At 36.2% G+C, this 26,812-nt stretch overlaps 2 protein-coding genes and 1 long non-coding RNA gene across 3 annotated transcripts in view; 2 read left to right on the forward strand and 1 right to left on the reverse strand.

Moving 5' to 3' along the window:
* Window positions 1-3,162, reverse strand: part of LOC128226178 (RNA polymerase II elongation factor ELL-like) — a 52,203-nt gene extending 49,041 nt beyond the window's left edge. Inside the window, exon 1 of the mRNA XM_052936070.1 lies at window positions 2,746-3,162. Coding sequence (XP_052792030.1) covers window positions 2,746-2,916 — 171 coding nt within the window. The 5' untranslated portion in view covers window positions 2,917-3,162. The remainder of the gene's footprint in view (window positions 1-2,745) is intronic.
* Window positions 3,163-10,210: 7,048 nt separating this feature from the next.
* On the forward strand, window positions 10,211-14,243 carry LOC128226921 (sodium-coupled monocarboxylate transporter 1-like). Its single transcript, XM_052937035.1, has one exon. It carries the CDS (start codon window positions 10,665-10,667, stop codon window positions 12,546-12,548), a length of 1,884 nt encoding a protein of 627 aa, XP_052792995.1. The 5' UTR covers window positions 10,211-10,664; the 3' UTR covers window positions 12,549-14,243.
* Window positions 14,244-22,777: 8,534 nt separating this feature from the next.
* Window positions 22,778-26,812, forward strand: LOC128226969 (uncharacterized). The gene is made up of 3 exons (XR_008259748.1): window positions 22,778-22,890; window positions 23,536-23,606; window positions 24,268-26,812. It is a non-coding gene; the product is annotated as an uncharacterized LOC128226969 (long non-coding RNA).

A 26,812-nucleotide genomic window follows, 5' to 3' on the forward strand; every position in this document is an offset into this window, starting at 1 on the left:
AAATGTAATTGGTAATTTCATAAAAAAAGTTGATCTGTTTCAAAGTAGTGACAGCAAGCCGTTAAAGGGATTTAAACTCAGAGCAACAAAAGTAATTTAATGGCATACAAAAACAATAAATGTCTTCCTCAGCAAAAGGAAACAATAGCACTTATACCTGAACAACAAGCATACCATTTATTTCAGAGCATTAAACATCCTAGTTATTGATGTAACTGCTGTAATAATACAAACATCTATTCATTGGCCATGTATCATAGTAGGGAAAAAAGGACAATTAAAAATACAACTAACAATAAATGGCCAATCTCCTTGTGTTCATCAGAGAGCAATAATGCATGAGAAAAATCAAAGACCTAAGATATTGATCAGGCTGGAACTGTGTAGAGGACAAGAATTTCTGGTCAGCCTCCAAACTATCCATCATAAGACTGCAGCTTAACAAGAGCATGACAAGCCATGCACAGTGTGCATTCAAAAAAAATTCAGACTGCATACAAGAATATTAGCATTTTCTTTGGATAATGTTTGCAAGATAAACAGAATTGATCTGTTTGTAGCAGACTAATTCAATAGAGCAGGCTGGCAGGATCTTTCCCTTCTGGGTCCATCCAGCATGCAGATTCCACCCTTGCTAGGGAGAGAACAGTCAAGCAGAATTACCATATTAATCAACAAACTTTCATTTTTAACCAGATAAGGTTTACTGAAAATCATTTGTCACTACCCCATGTCATAATTTTCTTTTGTGTAAGGTAAAACAAACACTAAATTATCACGTTCAAACAAAACTTTAACCAAGATGAAAAAGAATAGAGGAGGTCAAATTTAAAGTATTTGAATTATTAACCGTCATATTTTACAAACAAAAGCATCTTTGAAGTGTCCACTAACTATGGCTTCACTAATGTTTGCTTTGAATTATGGTCTTTAATCTAGTTAATAGCAAACAAACACGGAAAATGAAGCCATCAATTACTTCACTAAAATAAGTAAATACAACAAGATAGTGACTTCAGTGAGATGTTGACAGTAGAAGAGAGAACGAACATTTCAACGCTTATTTGTGCACTGCATAATTCAGATCTGCTAGGCTTTTGTCACATTATAAAGTAAGGGAATAGGATTGTGTGTGGTCAAATAGTATTTAGGGCAAACAAAAATGATCTTTCGTGCGTTTGATCTACTGCACCAGTTTTTAAGAAAAATCCTCTATGGGATCTTTCATTATTCCAAGATGAGTCTGCTGATTTTTTCACCAAAAAAATGGGGAAAAAAGCCAAGCAACACCTCCTTAACATTTTTTTTGTCTGTGACAACTTTTGAAAGATTTGAACAAGTCAATAAAAATTTAAATGATTATTTCATGGAGTTATTCCTTTCACACTCGAAAGGGAGAATTAAAGTATGATTGGTCAGGATTGCCATTCTAAATATTAATGATATAGGAACAAATGGCTTCTCTTTTACTTGCTCCTGTTTTAAAAGGAAATAGAATGCATGCACCACTCAAACTGTACACTAAGAAACAAGTTGGGTAGTTTCGATTTAAAATATGGTTCATAAAGTGTGATACTGGTAGGCAAACCCATCTGGATTCCTTAAAAATTGTAGAATTAATATGATTGGAAATCGGCAAAATGTTTAAATAAGAACAAAAAAGACATGAAATGAAATGGTTTAAACAGCAAAAGTTCCATGAGTATTCATCACTGATGACTTTAATGCCATTTTTGTTCATATTCAACCTCATGTGTTAATGAAAGAAAAGTGTTTAAAGTTTGTTCAAATAGTAACACATCTGAACACAAACTAAATGGATGAAAATCAATTGAATGTTTTGCATAAATATTTGTAAAAGGACACCAAGATATAGTGTGCCAATTATCATTGCAAGTCTTTAGTAATTAACATAGATATTTATGAAAAACTTTAAAAAGTGGCCATAATTACAAACATTACCAGTATAATTGATTCCAAGATTATACAATTGATTCATAGTGACTTTGGTTGAAAACAATATATTTCGTCATACTTGATTTTTAATTTAATCTCTCGTACACAGAAACGTCTTAGGATTGGCTGAATTAATGAAATTTTTCAACTTGGAATTTTGCACTTGATCACTTTTTCAACTTCTAACATGTTCTTATAAATATGAATGTTACCAGAGTATTAAAGTAGGGTTTTAGCTTATGAAATAAAGGAGGCTGGTGTAACCTGTCCTTTCTTCATTGGTAGCACCCCTGACTACCCTAATGGAGAGTAGCACATGCACCCTTCTTTTATGAATGCTTTAGATTAATAAAATGCCTGAAGGCTTTGTTTTGTATGAAAGAGTATTAAAATATTTTCAATAAATACAAACTTAAAATATCTGGAAGCTGAAATCTATTTTTTTTTCATTTTAACAAGTTTTTAACATTTTTAACAAGTTCTTTAGAGCCCGATAAAATTTGCCCTTTTAACATTTAACACCCTCTCCTCCTCCTCAGTTATTTCACTGTAATTTCTGAGCAAAATGCTTTTATTTCCCTAATGCATGTACATGTATTGCAAATTATTAAAGGTAGTACAACAAGTTACTATACATTAGCATCATCAGCAGTAAGATTTTAAACAAGTTTTTAATGTGGTTAAGACATAAATGGAAGGTGTTGCTTGTGTAGCTGCCTGAACTGGTAATGCATTTTTACTACCAACACTATCCTGTTATTTAACATGTATTTTAGTGTACAAACTTACCGATCCTACGAAAGTATAACCATACTGTGAAGCCACTTTCCTTGCTTCTTCTTTTCCACCTTGAATTTCTGCTGCCCATTCATTTACAAAATGTTTCTTATTTTCATCTCCAAACGTGTAATAAATACATAAAGTGAAAACTAAAATATTCAGTATGCCCATGTTCATCATCTACACATCAAAATACTAGCCACTTTCAATTTCATTCCAAAGACATGTGCACTAGAAAATGTAAACATTGGCCACTCATGTCCAGTTGTATCTACCAATTACCCACAAATGCTTCTTTATATCTAAATTAACCGTTCTCCATTTCATTTTCTACAAAATGCAATATTTAAACCACAAATCAAGGAACCAATTCGCCTCCATTCAGCTGTCAGTTCTGCTCATCACTGAATGTTGTGTATTGATGAAGGTGGCGCTACAGCTGTAAACCGGATATTCTATTGAAGGGGGCATTTCAAAACACTCCATATCATTGGCAGTAGGCGGATTGACAGAAAAAAACAGGATGGATGATAAAAAAGGCTGGATGTTATAAAAACAACATACATGCATGTTTTACGCTCAACGCTAGTGTTCTAAAGTAATTGTATCGGGGTATATAAGTACTTGTACGTTACACTGTTTAACTTGATATACATTTCACCCCCGTGTTCAAGCGTTCCAACGAGATGGTGATTTTGGTACGTTTAAAATGGTGCCGCCAGACTGTGTGGAGGATTCCAGGGTGTGAGCTATTACAATTATTTTGCAATGTTGAACCCTTTTGTTTTGCAACTATACGCTAGTCGAGTATCATCGATGATCTCAATTTAGTAACATACATCCGCGTGACATTACTCGCAGCCTGAAACTTTTCCATTTTATAGAAAATTCAAGAAAACCATGTCAGTTTACATGACGGAAAGGTAAAAAAGGTGCCAGTTATACCATGTTTTTTCTTGCCATTCTGTACATCTGTTTTTTTTCTGATTTGTAATTCCAGTCGAAATAATTTAGTAAATATCCATTTAATATGAACATTACTGTTTAAACCAATATGAACAATGATGGGTACGCCAGCGTAAGCGTTTTACGACTCGCACCAAAAGAGTCGGTTGCATTTTTCCACCGTGCAAATATACGAATATAACGTGGGATTTGCTTCCCCGTTGCTCTTTGGTTATTCCAATGTTTTGAACATCATTTATTTGTATAATGAAATGTTTACAAGCATGCACTATTTGTTCCAGCTCATGTCGAAGGTTGGCAGCAGGTACTCACATTTCACACCAAACACGTGAACCTGGTTCCAGATAAAATTTGTTTGAAATCATTGTAGTTATTGTAATGTTTTAACACATTTTTCTTCCTGTTTATTCATCACATAATTTTATAAACATATATGTATAAATGCATGATTTAGTATGGGGGGAAGGTAGTACACAAAACGCAACTTTGACTTCAAAGGCAACTATTTCCATAACTCTCCAAACTTATTTTTTGTACCATTGCTTTAAAATTATTACATTTTCATAAAATATATAAATAAAGGAGGGTATCCTTAAGACTCCGGTGAAACATGCACTTTTTTTCATTTTTTAAACAAAAGACACTAAACCAAAGCTAATACAATCATGCAAAAAATACGCCCAAACGTCCTGAAATCAGTAACACGTTACTCTGACATGGGTTAGGAGTTCCGTCTTTATAAGTGTTGAAGCTCAACTAATAAATGAATGCGAAATACTCAATAAATATGCTTGATCTTCTTTGTACATCGTTTTGGTTCGCTATTTAAGCCACATTTAATTTATAATACTCCCCCAGGCCGTGTATTCGAAATATTGTGGTTGTCTAACAGCAACTGACAGATGCCATTCATGAACATGTTTCTTTAAATTCATAAAATCATTTAATTTTTCAATACCCTCTGAGACGCGTTTTAGCCAAACAAAGCATTTTAATAAATGCTTTTAACAAAAGACATTTATTTACCTGAACTGTTGCAATCCACAGCTAGTTGTAGCAAACAAGTTATTTTGTGGGGTTTGGTCAAAGTAAGCGAACATGTTTACTAATTAGTCAATACCAATCATATCATTAAAATGTGCATACTAGATTAAAGGTAGCATGCGGACATCTTATCTAAGTGTTATACAGATGACTTCTGATGATGATTTACCATTGTTACAAGTAGTAAGTTCACATCACACAACTAATTAAAATGTTCTAGAACTTCTATATGTGACCTACAAAACATTGGAAATCCTTTGAAATTAACTTTATCTAATGAAAGCATGTTGCCTTTTTCTAACCCTGCTTAATATTTAGTACACAACTTTCTTGAGCAATCGGGAACACTGGCCTCGGCCATTTTCGATTAAAATCAACCTCGGACGGTTTGCAATGACATAATTCTTAATATTTAACTACACTAGTACAGGTATAATGCGCAGTCACATTTAAATTTAGCAGTTAAGACGAAGAGCCTACTCTTAGGAATCTAAATTGTTTAGGCAATAATACACTAATGGGAATCAAATTGAACTAATTAATTAATACAAATCACTACAAAATACTACAATTTATAAATAGTTTTATTATTTTGACGAACTACTTTTAATAAAGGCCCGGCATGCATCCAAGGTTGTTTTTGGATGGAGAAATGGCGGAGATGCTACGATTGTTTCTTGAGTTGCATGTTGTTTGAACTTTGAACTTGTGTTAAATACTGATGGCCTATAACAGGCATACAGAGTTATCAAACAAAATGCAATAATAAAATGCAATGCCGAACGACTGATACACATACCATACAAAAAGGTCGAAATAGGTCGAAAAAAAGGAAAGTGAAGTTTTAACTCAAATAAAATTATCTCTTTAAATTGAACTGAATAATTCGGATAAATTTAGCTATTCTAATTGTAGTTGAGGTGTCAGTGCTACACATTAGCTTCTGGAACATTTCGTGTTTCAGTAGTGATAATTAATACTATTTATTAATGAACGTTTTCCTATATGCATATTAGAACAACTATAAAGATAATGAAACTCACCACCAAGGTCATTTAAGTCACATAATGTACACTTTCGTAAGGCCATATCAACATAAATAAAACGACCACTCACGTACACCAGTAATAAAATTGTTTTAAAAACATTAAAATGTTCATATCTGATAAGCAAGATTCCATGAAACATTTGTAAGGTAGGTTTCAAACTTATATTCTGTTTTGAATAATCTGTAGCTCCAAATAAACGCATTAGGACAAGTGTTACTGTCATTTTACAAGAATGGCTTGTATTGATTTTACCAGGGACCAATAACAAATCATAATCCCAGATTTTACTTCGCTCTTAAACATTCAATTAGAAACCATCTACATGTGTAGTTTGTTTATTTTTGGTGGTCTGTAACCTATGTAGGGATATTTTCAAAGTTATTGTTTGTGGGCTACACTGAACCATTTATAATCAGTAATCAATATGTGCTGGCTTCTTACTTGATAGTATAAAGGCTGTTATGACTGCTATAACTAATAATATAACACATATGGGGATTGTTTTATCAAAATCCCTTTGATTCCAATGAAAATGTGCTATGTGATTCTTTACATGAATGATTTATAGATGTCCATCTGCTTTCAAAGAACAGTTATTGACAATCCGTTGTGTAGCTGTGGAGAACTCGAGGATTCTGCGGGGACAAATCGAGGGCACTGAAGAAAATCGAGGACAGTCTTAATTTTTTGCTTACTTGTCCTAAACTTATCGCACAAAGCAACATATTAGTGCCTCAGTTCTCTCCTTCTCGTCACATTGTGAAGTACAAAATTATTTAAGCATTTTGTGGAGACTCTCTCTCTCTCTCTCTCTCTCTCTCTCTCTCAACGGTTTCTAACTACCGAAACGGCCTCTAGTGGCTAATACACTGGCTGGGGTCAATTGGTGTCTACGGGATTGTTGAAACCCTTTTTTAAAGTGACACTCTTATTCAAAATCAATACATACACATGTATAACAAACTAAATTTTGAGTGATAAATCTTAAACTACTTCTTAAATAATGCATTTATAGAAAACATTAATTAATGATAACAAGATTGGAACCGTGTATTTAATTGATGAAAACGCATTTTTTTAAATGATTGGTGAATACTAGAATATTTACTGTGATTTGCTATAGTTTCATAAGGTAGAAATACCGTGTTGCACTTTTCTTTCAAATCAAACTCGGTATATTTCATAAGAACCATTGTTTTCGACATTTATTCATCAGTTTTCGAATATTAAAACAATAGTTTTAATTGTGGTAAATCTTATGTGGGAGTAAGAGTGCATCTTTAAGCACACTTGAAAATATCATTAATTCGTGACTTCTATTCTTTGACACAATGCAATCAACATAGAAAACACAATTTTAATCTCGTTCGATGGAATTGAGTATTTATGATACAATATTTATCACCATCAACTGTCACCTTTTCTGCAAACTTTATGAATTCGGCCCGTTATATATGCACTAGAAGGGAAGTCGAAAGTAACACTCATTTTCATACAATGTCCTTTATACTCGAATAATAGAGGAATGCTATTTCTTGGCATTACAGAAATTACAGCTGTAATGCACCAGTCAGTTGGACCCCCCCCCCCCAAGTCCGAGGAATAGCGGGGACTTTGACTTGCGGTCCAGCCAAGCCCATGTAAAATTTCCGCCCTGCGGTTACGAACTGGTGGTAAAATCCCCGCACCCCAGGGACACCAGGTAAGTCCCATTTCCCGCTATATTTTGCGCGAAGACAAAACAACCGACATTCACCCGGCACTGCAAGGCCATCGGGCCTGGGTGGGGCGTGGTAACAGTTAACTGGTGCATACGTGTTGAAAAAAATCTCAATGGAAATATCGCTCTTGACCACGCGAATAACTGCACTATCTTTACAATTGTTTAGAATTTCATCCTGAATGCGAAAGGTTTTTGATTATCTAAACTGTCCTCGGCTACACCTATTGTTGCGCACCCAGCCTTCTTCTCTCACCCCACTTTCTCTTGTTTATCTCGTATCTACGTTGATAACTTTTTGCATCTTTTCCAATCTCCCAGTCTCAATACCATATATGCACTGCATCAGTGCTTTTTTATAATCAAATATTGTTGACATATTCAATACTTATTCATACATATACTCTTCTTACGTACAAATTCCACCTCTTATAAGTGTAAGTAAAACTATTTGGATAGGAACATTATAGGCTCTACTTTAGTTTTAATCAGTTTCAATGTATCATGTTTAATACTGTAGTATAACACACAATTTTCAATCTGATGTTCGATGTTGAATACAATAATGAATATGTTGAAACTAAAACTAAGACCCATAAGGAGGATAATGATCTATTTATTTCGATACTGTTAAGAAGAGATGTACATACATTACAACTCGCATTAAAGTGTATCAATTTTAGGCTGAAAAAAAGAAGATTTCTTTCTGGAAGCCGTCCTGCCACTAGAAGCAGGGACCTCTGGAGCATGTTGAAGGGAAGCAACTCTTATTGGTGCACTATTGTGTATGCAATGAAGTTGTCTCCATTAACGATTATTTTAGCACTTATAAAACACACAGCAATTAATTACATTGACAAAAAAATAACATGTTTTCTGTTTCGACTATGTTTCATGAAAGCATGTTTATTTAAAACATTCTTTTAGATCGGTTATACGTATTATATAAAATATATCGTTGTGTAGTTGCGAACTAAGTACTCCGAATTTAACACACTACAAAACCACAAGCAGGTGAAGAGAGGTGAACATTGCGCCCCCATCCCCGGTTAAAGTGTCCAAGTTTACATTTTTATGTCAGTAACGGTGGGAAAAAAAGAGAGACATCTAAATGTCCGTACAAATGTAAATATTACGATTCTGAGCCGAGTGGGTGCATGTATCAAGTTGCGTCCTCAAGTTATGCCCCCTTTTAACGCCGACTCCTGGCACCGCCCCTGAATTGATAATGGTTCAAAATGCAAGACTTCAGTGAATTCATCTCTCAGCTATCATGGAAACGTACTTGAGAAGTTATCAATTAAATAATTGAGGTATTCATATTTCTTTTCAACCGCGAACCACATGTTTGAAAATGGATCTCTCACGGATTTCATATTTCTTCTCGCAATTTTGTTCAGATTGAGTCATTTTATCTGAATAAACAAAATAAAACATGAATGTAAGTTTGAGTACTTAATGTTTGTAAATTAAAGAAGTTGATCCAAAATTACCAGTGATGATTCTCATTAACCATAATGTTAAATTATGATGCCTGTTGACCACATATATTTTTGAAATCAACTGAAGGGTAATACATGTGTGAAATACATGACCATAAAAATTATACATGAATGTACTTAGCAGCTTTTGTATATTTGGTCTTTATTTCAACTGAGATCGGACGTGAAATGACTTTTTGGCGATCTTCCAAAGCCAACATGGCCAATACAGTTGATTGGTTTCATTTTTGTATATCAAGTTCTTTTTCTGCACCAAAACAATATTGACACACCAGGCATCCGCACTATAGGACAACATAATCAGTGCTGAAAACCATTCAGTTTCCAATCTAGGCAAAATGAATATTTATATCTCACACTTAATAAAAAAATATGGAGAATAGAGTCATTGTCCCTTTTTGAGACGCCTTATTGTCGTCAGATGTAATACTTCATCACACACCAAAATAATGGTCAATGTCTGACCCTATTACGCGTGAGAGAAAAGTTACGTTATGTCTGCTAATATATAACAGACCAAAGGACTGCACGTCGTATACGTTCCGTATGATGTCGGTCATGTTCGAACGTTTCACCTGTACATCATGGGCGCATTCTCCGATTGCATGCTCCGTTGTTGATAAATAAGTTTTTATATCTGAGAAATACGTGTAGATGAATTCTATTTTAATTCTTAACGAATATATCAATGGTGAGCGCCATGACGGCATCAGGACCTCCCAACTAGGCAGTATCTTTGGCATTTGAGTCAGAAGGAATAAGATATTTTCTAAAGCACAGTTGGCGATGAATAACCACCACGAAAGCATCTTAATGTATTTTACTGATTTACCATAAATATCGAATTCGTCACATGGGGCAAATGTATTTTTGACACCGAAGACGGGCATTTTCACAGTGTTTGGTTTATTCGGTCGAATCAATAAGTTCAGCGAGTCTCTTACCGCACTCTCTTAAATATAAAATTGATATAGAAAAGGTGGAACCACTTTTCTACACTCTTCTCCGTTTTGATATAATTTCTAACGTTGTGTAGTTTTGGTTGATCGTTAATCATAATTCGAATGGGATATGAAGTACGTTTTTATATTCCATTCAGATAGTGTTATAAGTGCGTCACAGGGAAATCGTTATCAAACATATTTCTGTTCCTCCCAGAACCTGTTTGCCAGAATTCGTTCAAAATGTTCCGATCTAGGAAGATGTGTCGGTTAACAAACTATTGTATGAAATTAGAAAGCTTATCTATTTACATTCGTAGAGAAAATGTTGTGCTGATATGAAATCATTTGCGATTTTGTGTAATCGGTTTACCGGATTACTTTTCGTTTCGGGCTCTGTGCACAGTGTTCGGGTGATAAGAGACCGTGCGATCCCATCTCCGTAATCGCCTTACGTTGCCTGGATCCTGATAAGTGTACAGTGGTTGACCGCTTTCCAAAAACAATCCAAGCTTCAGTCAAAAACTGGAAATGAGTTGAATGCATTCGTTGTAAGAAAGCTATGCCCACAACAACAATGACGAGGATTTGTTTACCAGAGATTTTAATCAATTACAAATATTTGATTGTGAAATGTTGAAGATGACATTTGTCAAAACGCTCTGTGCATAGAACGATATTTTGCCGCGTATTTAAAGACAGCAAAATGGACATACAGACATTTTCGGTCGTCGACTATGTCGTGTTTGGATTGACTGTTCTCGTTTCTATCTCTATTGGCGTCTACTTTGCAGTGGTCGAGCGGAAGCACCAAACGACGCTCAACTTTTTCCATGGAGACCGCAAATTGCGCTACGGACCAGTGGCGCTATCACTTGTGGTTACGTTCCAGTCTTCCATCATGCTACTCGGTTTTCCGGCTGAAGTGTATCTGTTCGGATTTATGATAGTCCTGTTCTGCGTGGGTCAGTGTGCGGCCATCTACATTTCCACGTGTATTATCGTGCCGCTCATGTATCCGCTAAAGATCACCAGTGTCTACCACTACCTGCAGCTTCGCTATAAGAACAGCAGTGTCCGCATCCTCAGTGTCACCATCGGCATCCTCTCCCAAGCCATCTACATGGGCAGCGTGCTGTTCGGACCCGCCATCGCGCTACAGTCCGTCACTGATACCCCGGTCTGGGCATCCATATTGTGCATCGCCGTCGCCGCCGTCGTCTATACGTCCATTGGCGGAATTCTCGCCGTTGTGTGGACTGATGTGCTTCAGTGTGTGATCATTAATATCGGAATAATTGCAATGCTTGTGAAAGGAACTATTGATGCTGGTGGTGTCTCCAATGTTATCAAACACAATTTAGACAGTCAGCGATTGGACATATTTAAATTCAACCCTGACCCAACAATACGTCACACATTTTGGACCCTTATTATTGGCTCTTTTGTAGGGTCATTCTCACTGACGTTAAGCCAATCAACCATTCAGAGATTCAACTCCACTCCTAATATTAAAGACGCCATGAAAGTATTATACATCGCCGGTCCGGTATTTATAGTCATGCAGACAATGTCGATGGCCGTAGGTCTAGTTTGCTTTGCATATTACAGCAAAATCGGATGTGACCCTTTAAAAAGTGGACACATAAAGAATCCCAACCAGATCGTCCCATTTATGATTGTAGACATTTTTAGTAAGTATCCTGGTCTCTCAGGACTGTTCATCTCCGCCCTGTTCAGTGCTTCCCTCAGCACGCTTTCGTCGCTGCTTTCGGGCCTGTCCGCAATTACTGTGGAGGATCTGGTACGGCCTTACGTCCGGCTGTCAGACACGGCGCTGACCCGCGTCGCCAAGATTGCTGTGGTTGGATATGGCGGTCTCGGTATCAGTGTAGCCTTCATCATCAGCCAGCTCGAGGGGTCGCTCACGCAGATATTGTTTGGCATCATGGGCGCGGCGACTGGCCCTATCGTCGGTATTTTCTTCCTGTCCATGTTTTACAGCAGGGCGACGGACAAAGGTGCTATAGCAGGCGGAATAGTCGGTCTAGTATTGTCGTTTTGGATTTGTATCGGCGCCACTGTAAGTCGGTCCTTGCCAAAACCGGTGCCGCTACCGCTACCTCCAACGAACATGTGTTTTGTTGATCTCGATACGGAAACTACTCTAGGCTTAGCAAATGTTACAAACTCAACCTCAATTTACACAGACATTTCGACATTAATAACAACATTCAACATACTGAATGTAACCGATGCCGATGTACAAACTTCAATTACAAGTTTAAACGCGGTGGATGGAATAGACAAAATATATATGGTATCGTACGCTCTAATCGCGACCATCGGGACACTGGTGACGGTCGTGGTGGGGCTGTTAGTCAGTCTGGTCACGTACAATGAGGAGAGGGACAAGGCGGACCCCCGCTACATCATTTCAGTGTATGAGCAAATGTGCTGCTGCTTACAGCGGGCCCGGGGACCACAGAGGACGGCGCCAGGTGTGGACTTCAAAAGTGCTGGCGAGGAAATTGACTGTAGCAAGACATTGCTTGAAGGCAAACAGTGCAATGTTAAACAAGGAGTGTAAAGGACATCGTTGGAGACGGAACAGAGTATCGATACACAATATTAAAGCAGCACTCTCACAGATTGACCATTTTGACAAACTTGTCTTGGAGCATTTTTTACCTTAATGTCTCGAAAGTCGAAACCCACGATATAAGACTGCTGACAAAATTTCGCAGTTCGCAGTTTTTCATAGTTACGTTCGAAAATTGATGTGTATGGCTAAAGGCGTTACTCTTTACGCATAAAGGAAAATGAGTTTTTTGAAAGTTTTCAAAACAATTGAGTTATGTTCTACTGTGCTTTATCTTATATGACGTTAATGAAGGCATTGATGCCAAAAGCAGGTGATTCTGAGCCAAAAAAATAAAATTAGTAAAACTACCAATCAGTGAGAGTGCAGCTTTCCAAAAAAAGAGCTTTTATTGGGAATCGTTTAGACATTTTAGATTCCGATTTGCGAGTAAATTGTATAAAAAAACACTATTTATTTTATAATCAACCGACGCCAAATCGTGCTAGCTAACGATCTAGAACTGTGAATGTCCCTTTAAAGACAAGAAAGCACACTTCCAACGTGTATTGAAATTATTTCTATGTGCTTTTCTCGTACAGTTGTATCTATTTCTTAAGAAGTCATTGTATAAGATACAAGCTACTAACTCCTAGGCATTATGTTATGGGTTGTTCTTTTAAAATTGAATGGATTTGGTTGATCGAGTAGGCTTCCGTTATTTGTGGTAAAGCGCTGGGCGTTCTTATATCGTAAAATTCTCAGTTTAATAGTATTATGCTCATATTGTCTGGAAACGTTTGGTGTAGGTAAGCAAGTCATACTGACAATTTAGCTTAGTTTGGTCGGTCGTTGACCTTTTTTCTATAATTTGAAACCCAAGTTGTATTTTATGAGCTGTTAAGAGTTAATAGTTTATGTTTCTAAGCATGTTTTCGAACTGGCAGTTGCACAAACTAGGGAGACAAGCCAGAAAAATCCAATATTATCTTCCCACATAAAATACAAACTTTTGAATAAGAACCAAGCAATACGTTGAATTGCAATTAACATGTGTTATTGTTCAAACACGGAGCAGTACTGACAGTTTTCGAAGTAAGTTTTTGCTATAAGTTTCTGTTTTTACTCTGTTTTGATAGCAAAATGTAAATTAATTATATTTATGTATTACATATGAAACTCCCTTCCAAGTATGCCTTGGACGTCTTCTTATTGTAAAAGTATTGTTCATGTTATCAAATTGTGGAACGCGAGAATCTTGAAAAATGACTCAGCTAAACTTAAAATTCCTCAGAAATCTTATCTTAATCTCTAGCGGATTCCAAAATCGTCCAAATTTTATTTTTTATGTCAATATCGGAGAAAAGTATTGACATACGCTCAAAATGCACCATTTCGGACTTGAATTGTTAAAAATATTCCCAAGCCAACATCTGAAACCATATAAATTTTGGTTTTGAGGGCGCATGTCAAAAGGTTGCGTCCCTATGGTACTCCCCCTCTAACGACAATTCCTGGACCCGCCGCTGTTAATAGTGTCTTCATGAACATCGAAGTTTCAACTACTTTTCCACAGCTAGATTTCTCAATAGTGTGAATATTAAATATATACATGTGTGTGTGTGTGTGTGTGTGTGCGCGTGCGCGTGCCCGTGCGTGTGTGTGTGAAAAATGTTCTGTACAAATAAAAACATGTATCACTTTGATTTGTGTTGTGGTATATTTTATGTAAAGGTTGGATTCGTCGAAAAACAAGTCCTCAAAAATAACCATTCATATGGGGTTGCTTTTTCTGCATTTAATTTTCTATTAATGTTTTATTTGCTAATGAATTTAATAAATCTCATTTAAGGTTTCGTATTGTTATTTATTTAAGTATTATTGTGACGCTATTAATTTCAAAATCTTTGGTAGGTGATCCTACACAATGGTCGATGTCGAACGGGGTTGGGCTGGGTGTGGGCGTCTAACCGTAAAGGGACTCTCTCATAGATTGGCAAATATCAACTTCAGAGGAAATGTTTTCCCAGCACGAATGCAGATCAATGCAAGCAGTGGCGGGGGGGGGGGGGGGGCGTAACTTCTGGAATTGACTTCTGTTGGCCGCTAAGGCCCCCATGTGTTTTCATGGTAATTCAGTGGGTCGGAGGCCTTCGCGACGGCCTCAAGCTCTTAAACTATTGCATGTGTTTACTATGGAACGCCGGGGCTCAATGCTTCTTGCGAAATGCGTTATGCAAATGCTATATATAGAACAATAGTTTCATTTTCGACCAATCGAATGGCCGGGTACGGAATTACGGAAGCTCGTGCTATGTGAAATCTAAATATAGTAACACCTCCTGAATAACGGATTTCCTTCGCATCTCGCATTTCGCATGAAGCATTTTACAAGCATTTAGCATCACGCATTTTGCACAAAAAGCATTTCGCATATGGCATAACACAATCAAATTGAATCGGACGAAATATTGTGCACGTTCCGAACTGCTCCCGGCAGCGAAGGGGATGTAAGACATAGGCTACTGATACTGCTACAGAAATATTATTATACGGTGGAAGAAACGATACTCTTTCTAACCTAACGCGTTTACAGCAATATACAGAGTTGCACATCTTGCTATTCGCAATCTAACTGACTTTCTGGCATATTTTCTCTAGGACACCTCTTTACTTTACCGTTTCTGAATATTATATTGTATTGGTGTGTTTATATATGTTATTCGAATGAATAGACACAACAAACGTATTATTTTTCACCTCTATTACATGCAGATAAAAGTATTTTTCAAATTAATGTGTTCCTTTTTTCATTTCATACAAAATGATTCTGCTCAATTTATGCTAACAACGGTAAAAAATATTGAATCGAAGCTTTTCGCATTTCGCATTAAGCAATTCGCAAAAAGCATTTCGCATAAAGCATTAAGCATTTTGCAAAAAGAAGCATTGCGCCACGGCGTTCCATAGTTTACACTGTTTTTACAAAGCTTGAACTGCGAGAGACACTTTGTAACGTAGTAACGCCGTTAAACTGATCGTCACCTCCCTATAGATCAAGTTTTTTCCCCGCATAAATTGAAAGACCTTGGTAAAATTGAAAAAGTAGTTCATACAGTTATTGGGCAAACTTTAATGTTTGTTCAGTGACACCGAGTGAAAGTGTCTGCTTTAAGCAAGTAGTCCGCTGAATTCTCGTGTATTTGATCTCTTAAGTTAATCTTGTTTCATATAATGGAATTTGGTGAAAATGTTACTGGATTGCTAAACGGTTTGGATCCGGATTAGACGCCGAGATAAATGGCCCTTATCATACCGATCGCGACCATAGTCATTTTAAAGTTAACCAGCTTGGACGAACTAACTCGGCGTCTGATCTGGATCCAAGCTGTTTTACACTCAGTCAACTGTTTTACCAGTTTTCAGACGGACCAAACAAGTTTTAATGACCAAACACATGATATTTCAGCGGACTATTTCTTTGAAGGCAGGATGAGGGTTAAAAACCATTACAGTTTGGGAGCCATGGAAACCGGAATCGGATCTGAATCGAGCACCAAAAAAACGACATTACCGTGTTCAGGCTTTAAATCTAACGGCATATCTCTTCGAGCACATCCTTTGAAAATAGCAGTCGAATCAGTTCCAATTCCCAACTGTTTCCCGTAGTTTACATCGAAAAGTGTCGCCTGCTCAAAATACATGTTTCCTTTTTTTAAATTTTCATGTAGTTTGAGTGTTAAAAGCTTGGATCCAAATCAAGTACATAGTTATTTGTATAGATAACATAATCATGAAAAATCCAACCTTGATTATTCGAACTCGGATTACTCGAATTCCAGACAATTTAAATTTATAAGCGGAACCAAAATTAAGTTTTTATTGCTTTATGTATTCACATCAAGGTTTGAGCTCACTTTTTAAAAGTTCGAATCATCCAAGGTGCGAATTTGGGTGATTCAGGCTTGTAAAAATAGGCCCCACAATTTGAATAATCGAGGTTTTACTGTTAAATCAGAGGAATAGCCGCTAGCTTACTCTCGACGTATTATGTCGCATGAAGAGCAACATAGAATCAGTAGAAAAGCGCGTTTACAGTGAGAGAAATGCAATTATGTAACACGTCTGCGTAAAATATCACACGGCACCAAGAACATCTACCAAAATTGACTGTAACTTTGTAACAAGAACAAATGGAGAAGCCTACTCTACATGCAATATAAGCATTGTCATTGCCATACTCATGGAACGATATTAATAATTTATACATATACTTGGAAAATTTTAGGGGGGGCGCGCGCCGGGTGCGCCCCCCCCCCCCGGATCCGCCTATGGCAAGTATCGCAAATCGACAGGAGTAGTAAAACGAATTACGTTAGTAAAACCTATCGACCATGCGAAATATTTTTGTGTGTTCAAATCTTATTATAAAATCTTCAACTTTGAAATTTTAATATTGGGGTACAAAAAAGAAGGCTTGCCAAAACTTCAATACGCTGCAACTGGTTGCCCTACCAGTGCTCAATATGGTTTGATGGAATATTGGTTTAGTGCGGCAAATACACTTGGGGTTGTATGAAAAATAACAATAACTGTTTGGTATATCAATTTCAATTTTTAAATGACATATTGTTGATTTAATAAGATAATGCATTTTGTTTTAAATCTATGAGATTGTCACTTTAATTTCCGCAGCGAAGTTTTGCAATAAACAAATATTGTGAAATGTAATGCAATCCCATGCGCGTCGCGGTTAAATAACTAAACATTAAAAAAACTAAAAGTACGAGGGGCGTCCTAAAATACCGTGGACAAATGCGATTTTTCAGATCGGCAGGGAACTTTTACGGGATTTGAAAAAAAAGTGTTTGACAGTTTTGGGCTTGTTAGACGTATTTTGTATCATTTATGAACGAATCATTATAAGCAGGTCATGTTGACCAGCGCACTCCTCGTATCAAAATAATTTAAGTACATGTATTCTTTTATTTTCACACATGGTTTATATTTCGGCAAATCACTTCTACATGTTTGCATAAATTCATAAATTTACAAGAAGCTTACATTCAAAACGTTAAAAGCGATAACGACAGGAGATTCGGGGGCGTAGTGAAAAATAGTCATTTTTTCATTATAACAATGAGAAAAAAACAGCGGCCTTAACTTATTGACTACAAGCAACGTACCGGTATGATGTTTACTTGCTTACTAGCTATGCAGTCATTTTTTGGGTGGATGGAAAGACAAAAACAACTTTTAAATTACGCTGAACAGAAATTATTTGACTTTTGTCTCAATTACGTAGTGATGTTGACGTGCGCCAGGTTTCATGTAGTGTCATCGACAAATTTCATTAATCTCCATCCTTCGCTCGTCTTGCAATAGCGATTGACTACGATATTCTGGGACATCCCTCATATGTACACACGCCCAGCCCGTATTTGGTATGCCTAGTTTTGATTGTTTAGCGGTATCTTTCCCGCACACTGAGGTCATATCTATTTTTGTCGAATTTCCAAGCACACGTACCCAAACGAATATAAATCACAAACATACTACCACCAATGTTAAAGAATAGAGCATGAAAACTGAATCATATGACGGCGATGTTAAAAATGAGACAGACAGGGACGTAGCTAGCATACATAGGGACATAACTGACAAGCAGGCCCGGTTTGTTAGGGCGGCTCGATGGCATGCTCGCCAGCTATTTCTTTTAAAAGCAGATGCGCTTATATATGCGTTTTCCTCTATGTATTTGACAACAACAACAACATACACAGGCACCAAGAAAAGACCGTCTTATATTTTCACCTGAAGCATATCCTTAATACCCCACAGTTTTAAATGCATACATTTTGGACTTTTAAAAAAACACACACCATTATGTGCAAGCCAATAGTGCCTAGGTTGCGCTACGACAGTGAGTCCATTGTCCATCTGTTACAATACATCATAGTGGTCAATAACTCTGGTCTAAAGAGATGTGGAGTTTTATTACATTGATCGACAAAAAACCCGGAAGAGCTTGGCATCCGTTTGCCGCGCACTTGTCTTGTATTTGCAAACAAGCATCCGATTTCTTTGCTTCGAGTGTTTTTCAAATACGACTGTCCATATGCGTTTCCATGTTTTTGTGTGTTGCGTTTCATGTGCATGTTTATAAATATGCACTTCCATCACGTGTACCTCACTCCCGTGGATGTTAAAATGTGTCCGTCGATACTTAGAAATCATCGGGAAAATATATATATAAAAAACATTATCAAATTAAATTGTGTCGGTGTCAGCGAGTTCTATGAAACCTCAATTGCAAACAAGTACACATGCATATACCTGGCACAGTTCAGTAGTTTGAAGTTCCTGCGTACTTTCCAGTACGGTGAGTTGTACCTGGCAGCTCTCTTATCAATCTGAATTAAGATAAATATCAGTCTTAATTAGTATCATGGATATACTATCTCAATGATGTACATCTTTTAAATTACTTAAATACCTTAAGGAATCCGGCCAACAAAACAAAACTATATCCTCTACAGAGTTATTTCACGTCCTATATATTTTCAACTGGAATCGTACCTGAAATGGCCTATTTTGCAAACTATCAAGACCAAACAAATGCCACCAGACTTCCAAAATCTACGTTTTGTGAATCGCGGACAAATGGCCACGGTACAATATCTACTGCATTCGGTTAAAAGTGAGAATGTTTACATGATTCTTTTAGCCTAAGAGTTCATTCGTACCAAACACCCAACCCTGGCTGAGGAACTGTATAGATAGACGTACAATGGGATTGTTTTATGTACAGTAATAGGTTCAGTCTGATTTGAAGAACTTTCAGCTGTTCTTTTGGTTGATCTCAATCCTGGACACTTAAGGCTTAGTCTTGCAAGTGTATAGGATGAAGTGCTTAATTAATATAAAACAACTGTTTGAGCTATAGGAGTGACGTCACCATTACGTCATATGTACTTCCGTTGTGTGGAAAATTCTCAATAAAAAAAATGTTCTTATGATTGATAGACATGTTTTCACATGCTCAATACACTGTAAATCAAAACTATCATTATTCCTGAAACTTTTATACCTTAAGTATCTATTCTTGCTTGATTTATCATTTAGAGTAGAGATTAAAGCATAAACCGCTGCCCTATAGTTGAAAGGTCATTTTGGAAGAACTGTCATGGCGGACGGTGCAATTTTTAGAGTTTGTTTTTCAAGTGGAGTGATTTTTCTTAGGAATAACTTGACCCCCCTTTTTTATTGGCTTAAAATGTAATTTAAAGCTTGTACTTTAAGAATATATGTGGTTATCATAGCCTGCATTCGCTCGAAATGCCTTTAAATGTTGTCTAAAAATTATAATTTTACATTGAATTATATAGGGAAAAACAATGGTGGTGTGTAACCTATAGTATCAATAACAGATTACTGTAGTGATATAAAGAGTCGGGCAAAGCAATAAGTCTAGCAATTCTGCAAAACACCCTTGCCTAAATTATTGCCTTCTAAAACCTACTCGTACATCTTCCTCTGCATGTTTTCAGATGTTTGACTTGCTATCTTTTGAAAATCGGTGTGCATTTCATGCTGCAATCTTTGCAGAGACTGACGCCTTCTTTTTTAACAAATATTTTGCACTATGCAAACAACGCTTCACATTGAGATCCACCCCAATATTGAAGGGTATTTCTTATGTAAAGACGAATACTAAATAATTATGGTACTACATTGTCCTCATATGATGAATGGAATTATGGAATAATAACCCTCTTTATGTCAGAAATATCGTTTACATGGCAGGATTTAAGCAAATATATGTATTTATAAAAAATAAAGCATGCTCAAGTAAGGCTGAGTTATTCTGTAATTTCTACATCAATGTTTATGATGCCAACATTGATGGATATGTCGCTTGAGTTTTAATTATACTTCCTCTTACCAATTGTTTTTTATCAGACTGCATGTTATATACATGTACAGTACCTGAATCATGTTCTATGGTTCTGTAGTAAGGACGACTATATAAGTCCTTTGAAATCTAAGTCCGTTTAATCAAACCCGATCTTTACGTACCAAATGTAGGACACGAATTTATCTTGCAGTTGTGTTGTATTTTAGAAGAATGGTGAAGTGTAACCCAGTGACTGTTCAAGTAACACTGTCTCTAAATAGCATTTATATTAGTCTAATATAATTATATTTATCAGTGTCTATCTGTGCATGCCGATCGAACAAAATCTTGAAGTTTCTATGCAGATTCCAAATATTAACAACACGGGAGATAACTGATGTAGGTAGACTGTGTTTCTACACAATGGCTTGTCTATCTTGAAGGAGTAAACTTCTTGTTGATGTCTCTGATAACTTTACAAAATCTGCTACGTTCAGTTTTACAAAATATTTTGAAAGTGATTTGCTTTGTTTCGAGATCATTGTTCAGTTCGTTGGTCTAACCAGCCTTTTTGCTTATATGATACATGGGCACGGTGGAGAACCCACGTGACTTATTTGGTAAAGTGCACGGCAACAAATGTCAACAAGTCTCGATTCAGGTAAGATTACTTTCTTAATATTTGGAGAATTTTTGTGAAATAAAGACCATAAACCCCGCATTTAAGAGCTCTATTCACGGTAATAAAGAACTTTCTCTAATATCCTAAAGTTTTCCTGAAAATCTTGACCAACTGATTTCTCAGAGTTGAAATCTAAGGCAAAGTACACGGCTTTTGACAAATCTATCGCTTTACTTCATGTTAGCCGTAAATAATTCATACACAATTCTTATTTTAAGCAAATTTGATCTATTTTATAGTTTTCAGCGTGTATTGTTTAACTTCTAGTTATTTCAAAGGTAAAAATTAACTAAAACCAAATTTGATAAAGTACACGGACATTTTAGGATGATAAAGTACACGGTCATTTTAGTTTATGTTTGAAAGTAGAGTGCGATTTACAAACTAATAGTTATATAAGCATTTTCATACGTGAAGTCAGAATGTATAGTGTTAAGTTTTTATTTAAGTTGTATCAATAAATTTTGCATTATAACGCACACCTAAATATCTAAATATTAAGCAATCATATTTAATTAGGAGTTGAAAGATAGTATATGGGATAATTTAAGAAAGTCTGCCATTATAAGTTCGATTACTTTTAAATATGCAGATCAATACAGAATCATACATACATTTCTTCAAAAATCAGATAGTTTTACTTATAAATTATAATCTGGACTGACGGCGAATAAAACATCTCTGTAGTTAGCGGGCCCGTTTGTGGTGATTATAAATTTCATGAATGGTCCTGTTTTGATGTTATATTTAAACCATAAAATAGGCCCATCACAATTAGTTTACATATATTTTCACATTTAAAGCATATTGTTCATACCTTTCAGGTAACGCTTAATCTTTTATTTGGTTCAGTCTGAACAACTATTACAGTATCTGATCTACATCAGTAAAACTGCGGTCGGTCGAACGATACAGACAGGACCTCATTGTAAAGATGGAGGCTCGGAGTTAGATGGGAAACAACAAGGAGGAATGAGAGCACACTATATTACCAACTTACAGGCTAGGACTAAGACTTGAACATTTAGATAAGAGCTGAGCATGGAACATTAGAATGTCCTAGACTAAAGGCTGAAATGTGATTACAAAATAATTGTGTTTCAAAGCTTGATGAATTATATAAGATACATGCAGTTAAGAGTTTATAGGACATCAATGGGAAAATGACAACAATGCATCTCTAAACCTTGTGAAAATGTTTTATGCTCAATCCGTTTTCATACTAATTTTACACAGCATTTTTATCAGTACTGTAAGACAAAACATTTTGAAAGAGCACCATTTGGTAACAGTACGTTTTGCTATTTATCTTGATAAAATGTTAAACTCATCAAAACGTTATTTTAACTCGGCAACATACTGAAATGCACTTCTAACTAGACCATTGTGATCTTTCAATGTGTCCTGATTAGGTTTGTTTCGCCTTAACGTGCCTGCTGAATCTCGATTCGAACTTGAATGCTGAGCGACACTGTAGACATTTGTGACGTGTCATTCCCCTGTGTCTTGTGGAAATCTGGTCACTGAGATTGGTCGTGTCACCCAATTTGAACCCACGCACCTCACAGGTTAGCTTCAATTGGCCGCTTTCGCGTCTTTCGTGTATCTTCAACAATCGGAACTCCTCGGCTAGTATCAAGATATGGCCTCGGATATAATACGGGTCGTAAGAAAATAGTCCATCATGGCCGACCAAGAAGATGTTCAAACAACCAAGAGATATGTTAGTCCAAAGACAGAATGAGGAGCGAACTTTTACCACTTATTTGTGTGTAAGTGTTATTTTTATACTTATTGTATTTTAATAAAATATAAAAATAGTTTTAAAGAGCCCTAATGAGAAACTAATTGGAAATGTCATTAATTCTTAGTGGGTGGGGTAAAGTCTTTTTTCATTTGACAGATTCTAATATAGTAAATAACAATTTTGAAGCTCCAGTGATCAGTGGCAAAAAATAGAAAACAAATACTCTATTTGATTTTTTTTTAATAACAAATAAGTCTGAATCTGACTTTACTTAGATCGATAATAGGTTAGACTTTCTTTCTCAGTGTATTTATCTCATACATTTCATATCATTAACTTTAATTTTAATTATTATAATTAAAATTTACATTCTTTTAACCAAGGATGTATGGTTTATATGTCCGTGATTGTTGTTATCGAACAACTTAATGTAATGGCACAATTGAATGCCTCGGCCTGCTCACTAATATAGTTCTCTAAATAAATTAGATCTTCATTCTATTGGTTTAACAAAATGAGTTTGAACGCATAAACCAGCACACATTTCTTTCAAGACTAAATTCTATGATATCCACCAGTGGTGGTGATGCAGAAACATTGAAAATGCTGACATTTTTACTGTGCCAAAGAAATGCAGACATTTAAATTTTAATCTTATTGTCATTTTCAGAGAAGAGTATGGTACCAGGGGTACAGCTGACTCTGATTCCCGGCTTCTTCTAATGAAAAAAGGCAGATGAGGTAATAGTTGTGCTGTTTTCGAAATTCGGACAATAATTTAACAGTCAAGTATCCTATTGGTTTAAGCCCAAAAGTACCTGCATGTTTGTACAATTAACCAACAAGGATTGACAGTATTAAAATATCAACATTGTTGATGAATTTAAACATGATAACAATTTCATATTTTTTAATTTACCAGTAGTCCAGAGCTAAAAGCTGCTCTCTCACAGATTGACAGTTCTTCTTGGTCATTCTTCAAAAGCCCAAAGGAGTAATTAAATTAAATTTACACATATAATTAATTATATGGCTTAAAGCAATAGCAAAAAAATATTTTCCAAACAATTGAAATCTGTTCTATTATGTGTGACCTTATATGACTAGTTGGAGGAATTTTTACCAAATTTTCAAACTTGTATATGAAAGACTGTGATCTGATATTATGTCAGCAGTCTAATATTACTGGTTTCCATACATTTGCACAATAATTGCCAATTGGCTTGTTTAAAGATAAAAATAAAAAAGGTGTCAGAACAGTAAAACTGTGAGGATGCAGCTTTAAATTGGTGTTGCACTTAATGTTTTGTGAATACTTTTCTGTTGTTGTACCGGCTTTTAAAATAATTCATCTGAAAATATAATTCCTATTATTGTTGTTTTTTTCTGTTTTCTATTTCAGGCACTGTAATCCGAATGTAATCAAAAATGCCATTGTATGAGGATTGACCTGCAATGCATGGAAATCATCTAACACAACTGCAACGCCTACCTTGGAAAAATGAGTGCAAGATGGAAACAAAGCGTTCAGTGGAACATCTTGTCATCTCAAATATTTGATGACTTACATACTGATGTGAAGTTGAAGATAAAAGTCATCTGTTGGTCCGTGATTATTAAATAAATCCGAACATATATTTTAAAAGGGTAATATGGTAAAGGATATATCTACGCTTAAAGTGGTTTTCCTATATTATGGAGGGAAGATAACTACAAAAACAGAAACAGATGGCATCGGCAGACCAAATAAAGGAGAACTATTTTGTTCAGTTCAATTTTTATGCCCCCTTTTGAAAAAAGTGGGGTATATTGTTTTGCACATGTCGGTCGGTCTGTCTGTCTGTCTGTCTGTCTGTCTGTCGGTCGGTCGGAATACCAAATGGTTTCCGATCAATAACTTGAGAACGCTTTGACCGAGGGACCTCATACTTGGTATGTGTATTGGTCATCACCAGCAGATGAACCCTATTGATTTTGAGGTCAGTGGGTCAAAGGTCAAGGTCAGTGTGACCTTTACATGAAAAACGGTTTCCGATCAATAACTTGAGAACGCTTTGACCCAGGGACCTCATACTTGGTAGGTGTATTGGTCATGACCAGCAGATGAACCCTATTGATTTTGAGGTCAGTGGGTCAAAGGTCAAGGTCAGTGTGACCTTAACATGAAAAACGGTTTCCGATCAATAACTTGAGAACGCTTTGACCCAGGGACCTCATACTAGGTAGGCTTATTGGTCATGACCAGCAGATGAACCCTATTGATTTTGAGGTCAGTGGGTCAAAGGTCAAGGTCAGTGTGACCTTTACATGAAAAACGGTTTCCGATCAATAACTTGAGAACGCTTTGACCCAGGGACCTCATACTTGGTAGGTGTATTGGTCATGACCAGCAGATGAACCCTATTGATTTTGAGGTCAGTGGGTCAAAGGTCAAGGTCAGTGTGACCTTAACATGAAAAACGGTTTCCGATCAATAACTTGAGAACGCTTTGACCCAGGGACCTCATACTAGGTAGGCTTATTGGTCATGACCAGCAGATGAACCCTATTGATTTTGAGGTCAGTGGGTCAAAGGTCAAGGTCAGTGTGACTGTAAGCTGAAAAAAGGTTTTCTGATTGTCCATATTTTTTTAATGCATGCACAGATGATTGGGATTGATGTATAAATGTTTGTATAGAAATGATTTTCTTTTATGTTACTATTTTAGTTGGGCATTTATTTGCCTTCTTAAGTTATCATAAGTAAAGTGCATCTTATGCAATTTTGGAGAAAATTTGCCTCAAGCTCCTCTATCCACTAAGTGCCATGTTTGTTTCAAACTAAGATAGATGATCATCAAGGATATATTTTCTTCAGTAAAGTTTTAAAGTAAGAGTATTGTTCTGATATTTGTCTTATATAGTAGACAGTAGAAATTTATATGTCACTAAATGCATGAGTTGAAGTATCAGTTTTCAGTGAACATCTAGTTTAATTATGCCCCCCTTCGAAGCAGAGGGGTTATATAATTGCTTTGCACATGTCGGTCGGTCTGTTGGAAGACCAAAGCTTGTCCGAGTGATAACTCAACAATTCCCGGACCTATGGTCATCAAACTTGACATGAAGATTAGGTATGACCAGTAGATGACCTGCCTCATATGCATCCAATGACAAATCAGCTGTCATTTCAGTCCATGCATATTTCATTCAATTGTCCAAATATTTCTGGCAACTTGGCGCTCAGGGGGCATAATGTTTGACAAACATCTCTTGTTAAGACTTCAGAAAATCTGTTAATAGGGCACATCCTTGCAAATGCCATATTGTAAACTGGGCTCTTTTAAAAGTGAAAAGGTGAAAGTGGTCTAGAGGATAAGCCTCAAATTCAAGGTTGTGAGTTCAAGACCTCCAAGATGCTTTCTCTTGACCTCAGGAAAAGGATGTCCATACTTGTTTCTACTTAGGCAACAGACTTAAGAGTGATTTTGTAAGCTTCCAGCTTGCATAGCAATCTGATAAGGCATAAAATAAGATACTAGCTGACTTGCAAACAGTTTTTCCATTTGTGTTGATTTATTTTTCAGTCTGTTGGAATGTTTATTAGAAGTGATGCGCATTGCTTACTGCAACCACAATTTATTTTCTTTATTAAGTTAAATTTAACGAACACATAACATGACTTGTGATTTTACAGATGCATGTTTATTTCGTTGATTGTATGAGTTTATTTTCTCAAATGATGTAATAAAAGTTATTCTGAATGACTGTCCTTTTTTGTTTGAAGAAAATGTGTTGAGGTTTTGGCATAGCATAGTGTCATCATCATCATCATCATTGTTGTGTACAAATAAAACATTCAAAACAATGTAATTAAAACCAAACTGTCAAGCCAAGTACTCAAAGAGGCACAAGGATATTGCTAAAGAGACCGGTAATACATTTAGACAAATAAAATGCAAAGAAAG

Source organism: Mya arenaria, chromosome 3 (genome assembly GCF_026914265.1).
Source record: "Mya arenaria isolate MELC-2E11 chromosome 3, ASM2691426v1".
Classification (NCBI taxonomy): domain Eukaryota; kingdom Metazoa; phylum Mollusca; class Bivalvia; order Myida; family Myidae; genus Mya; species Mya arenaria.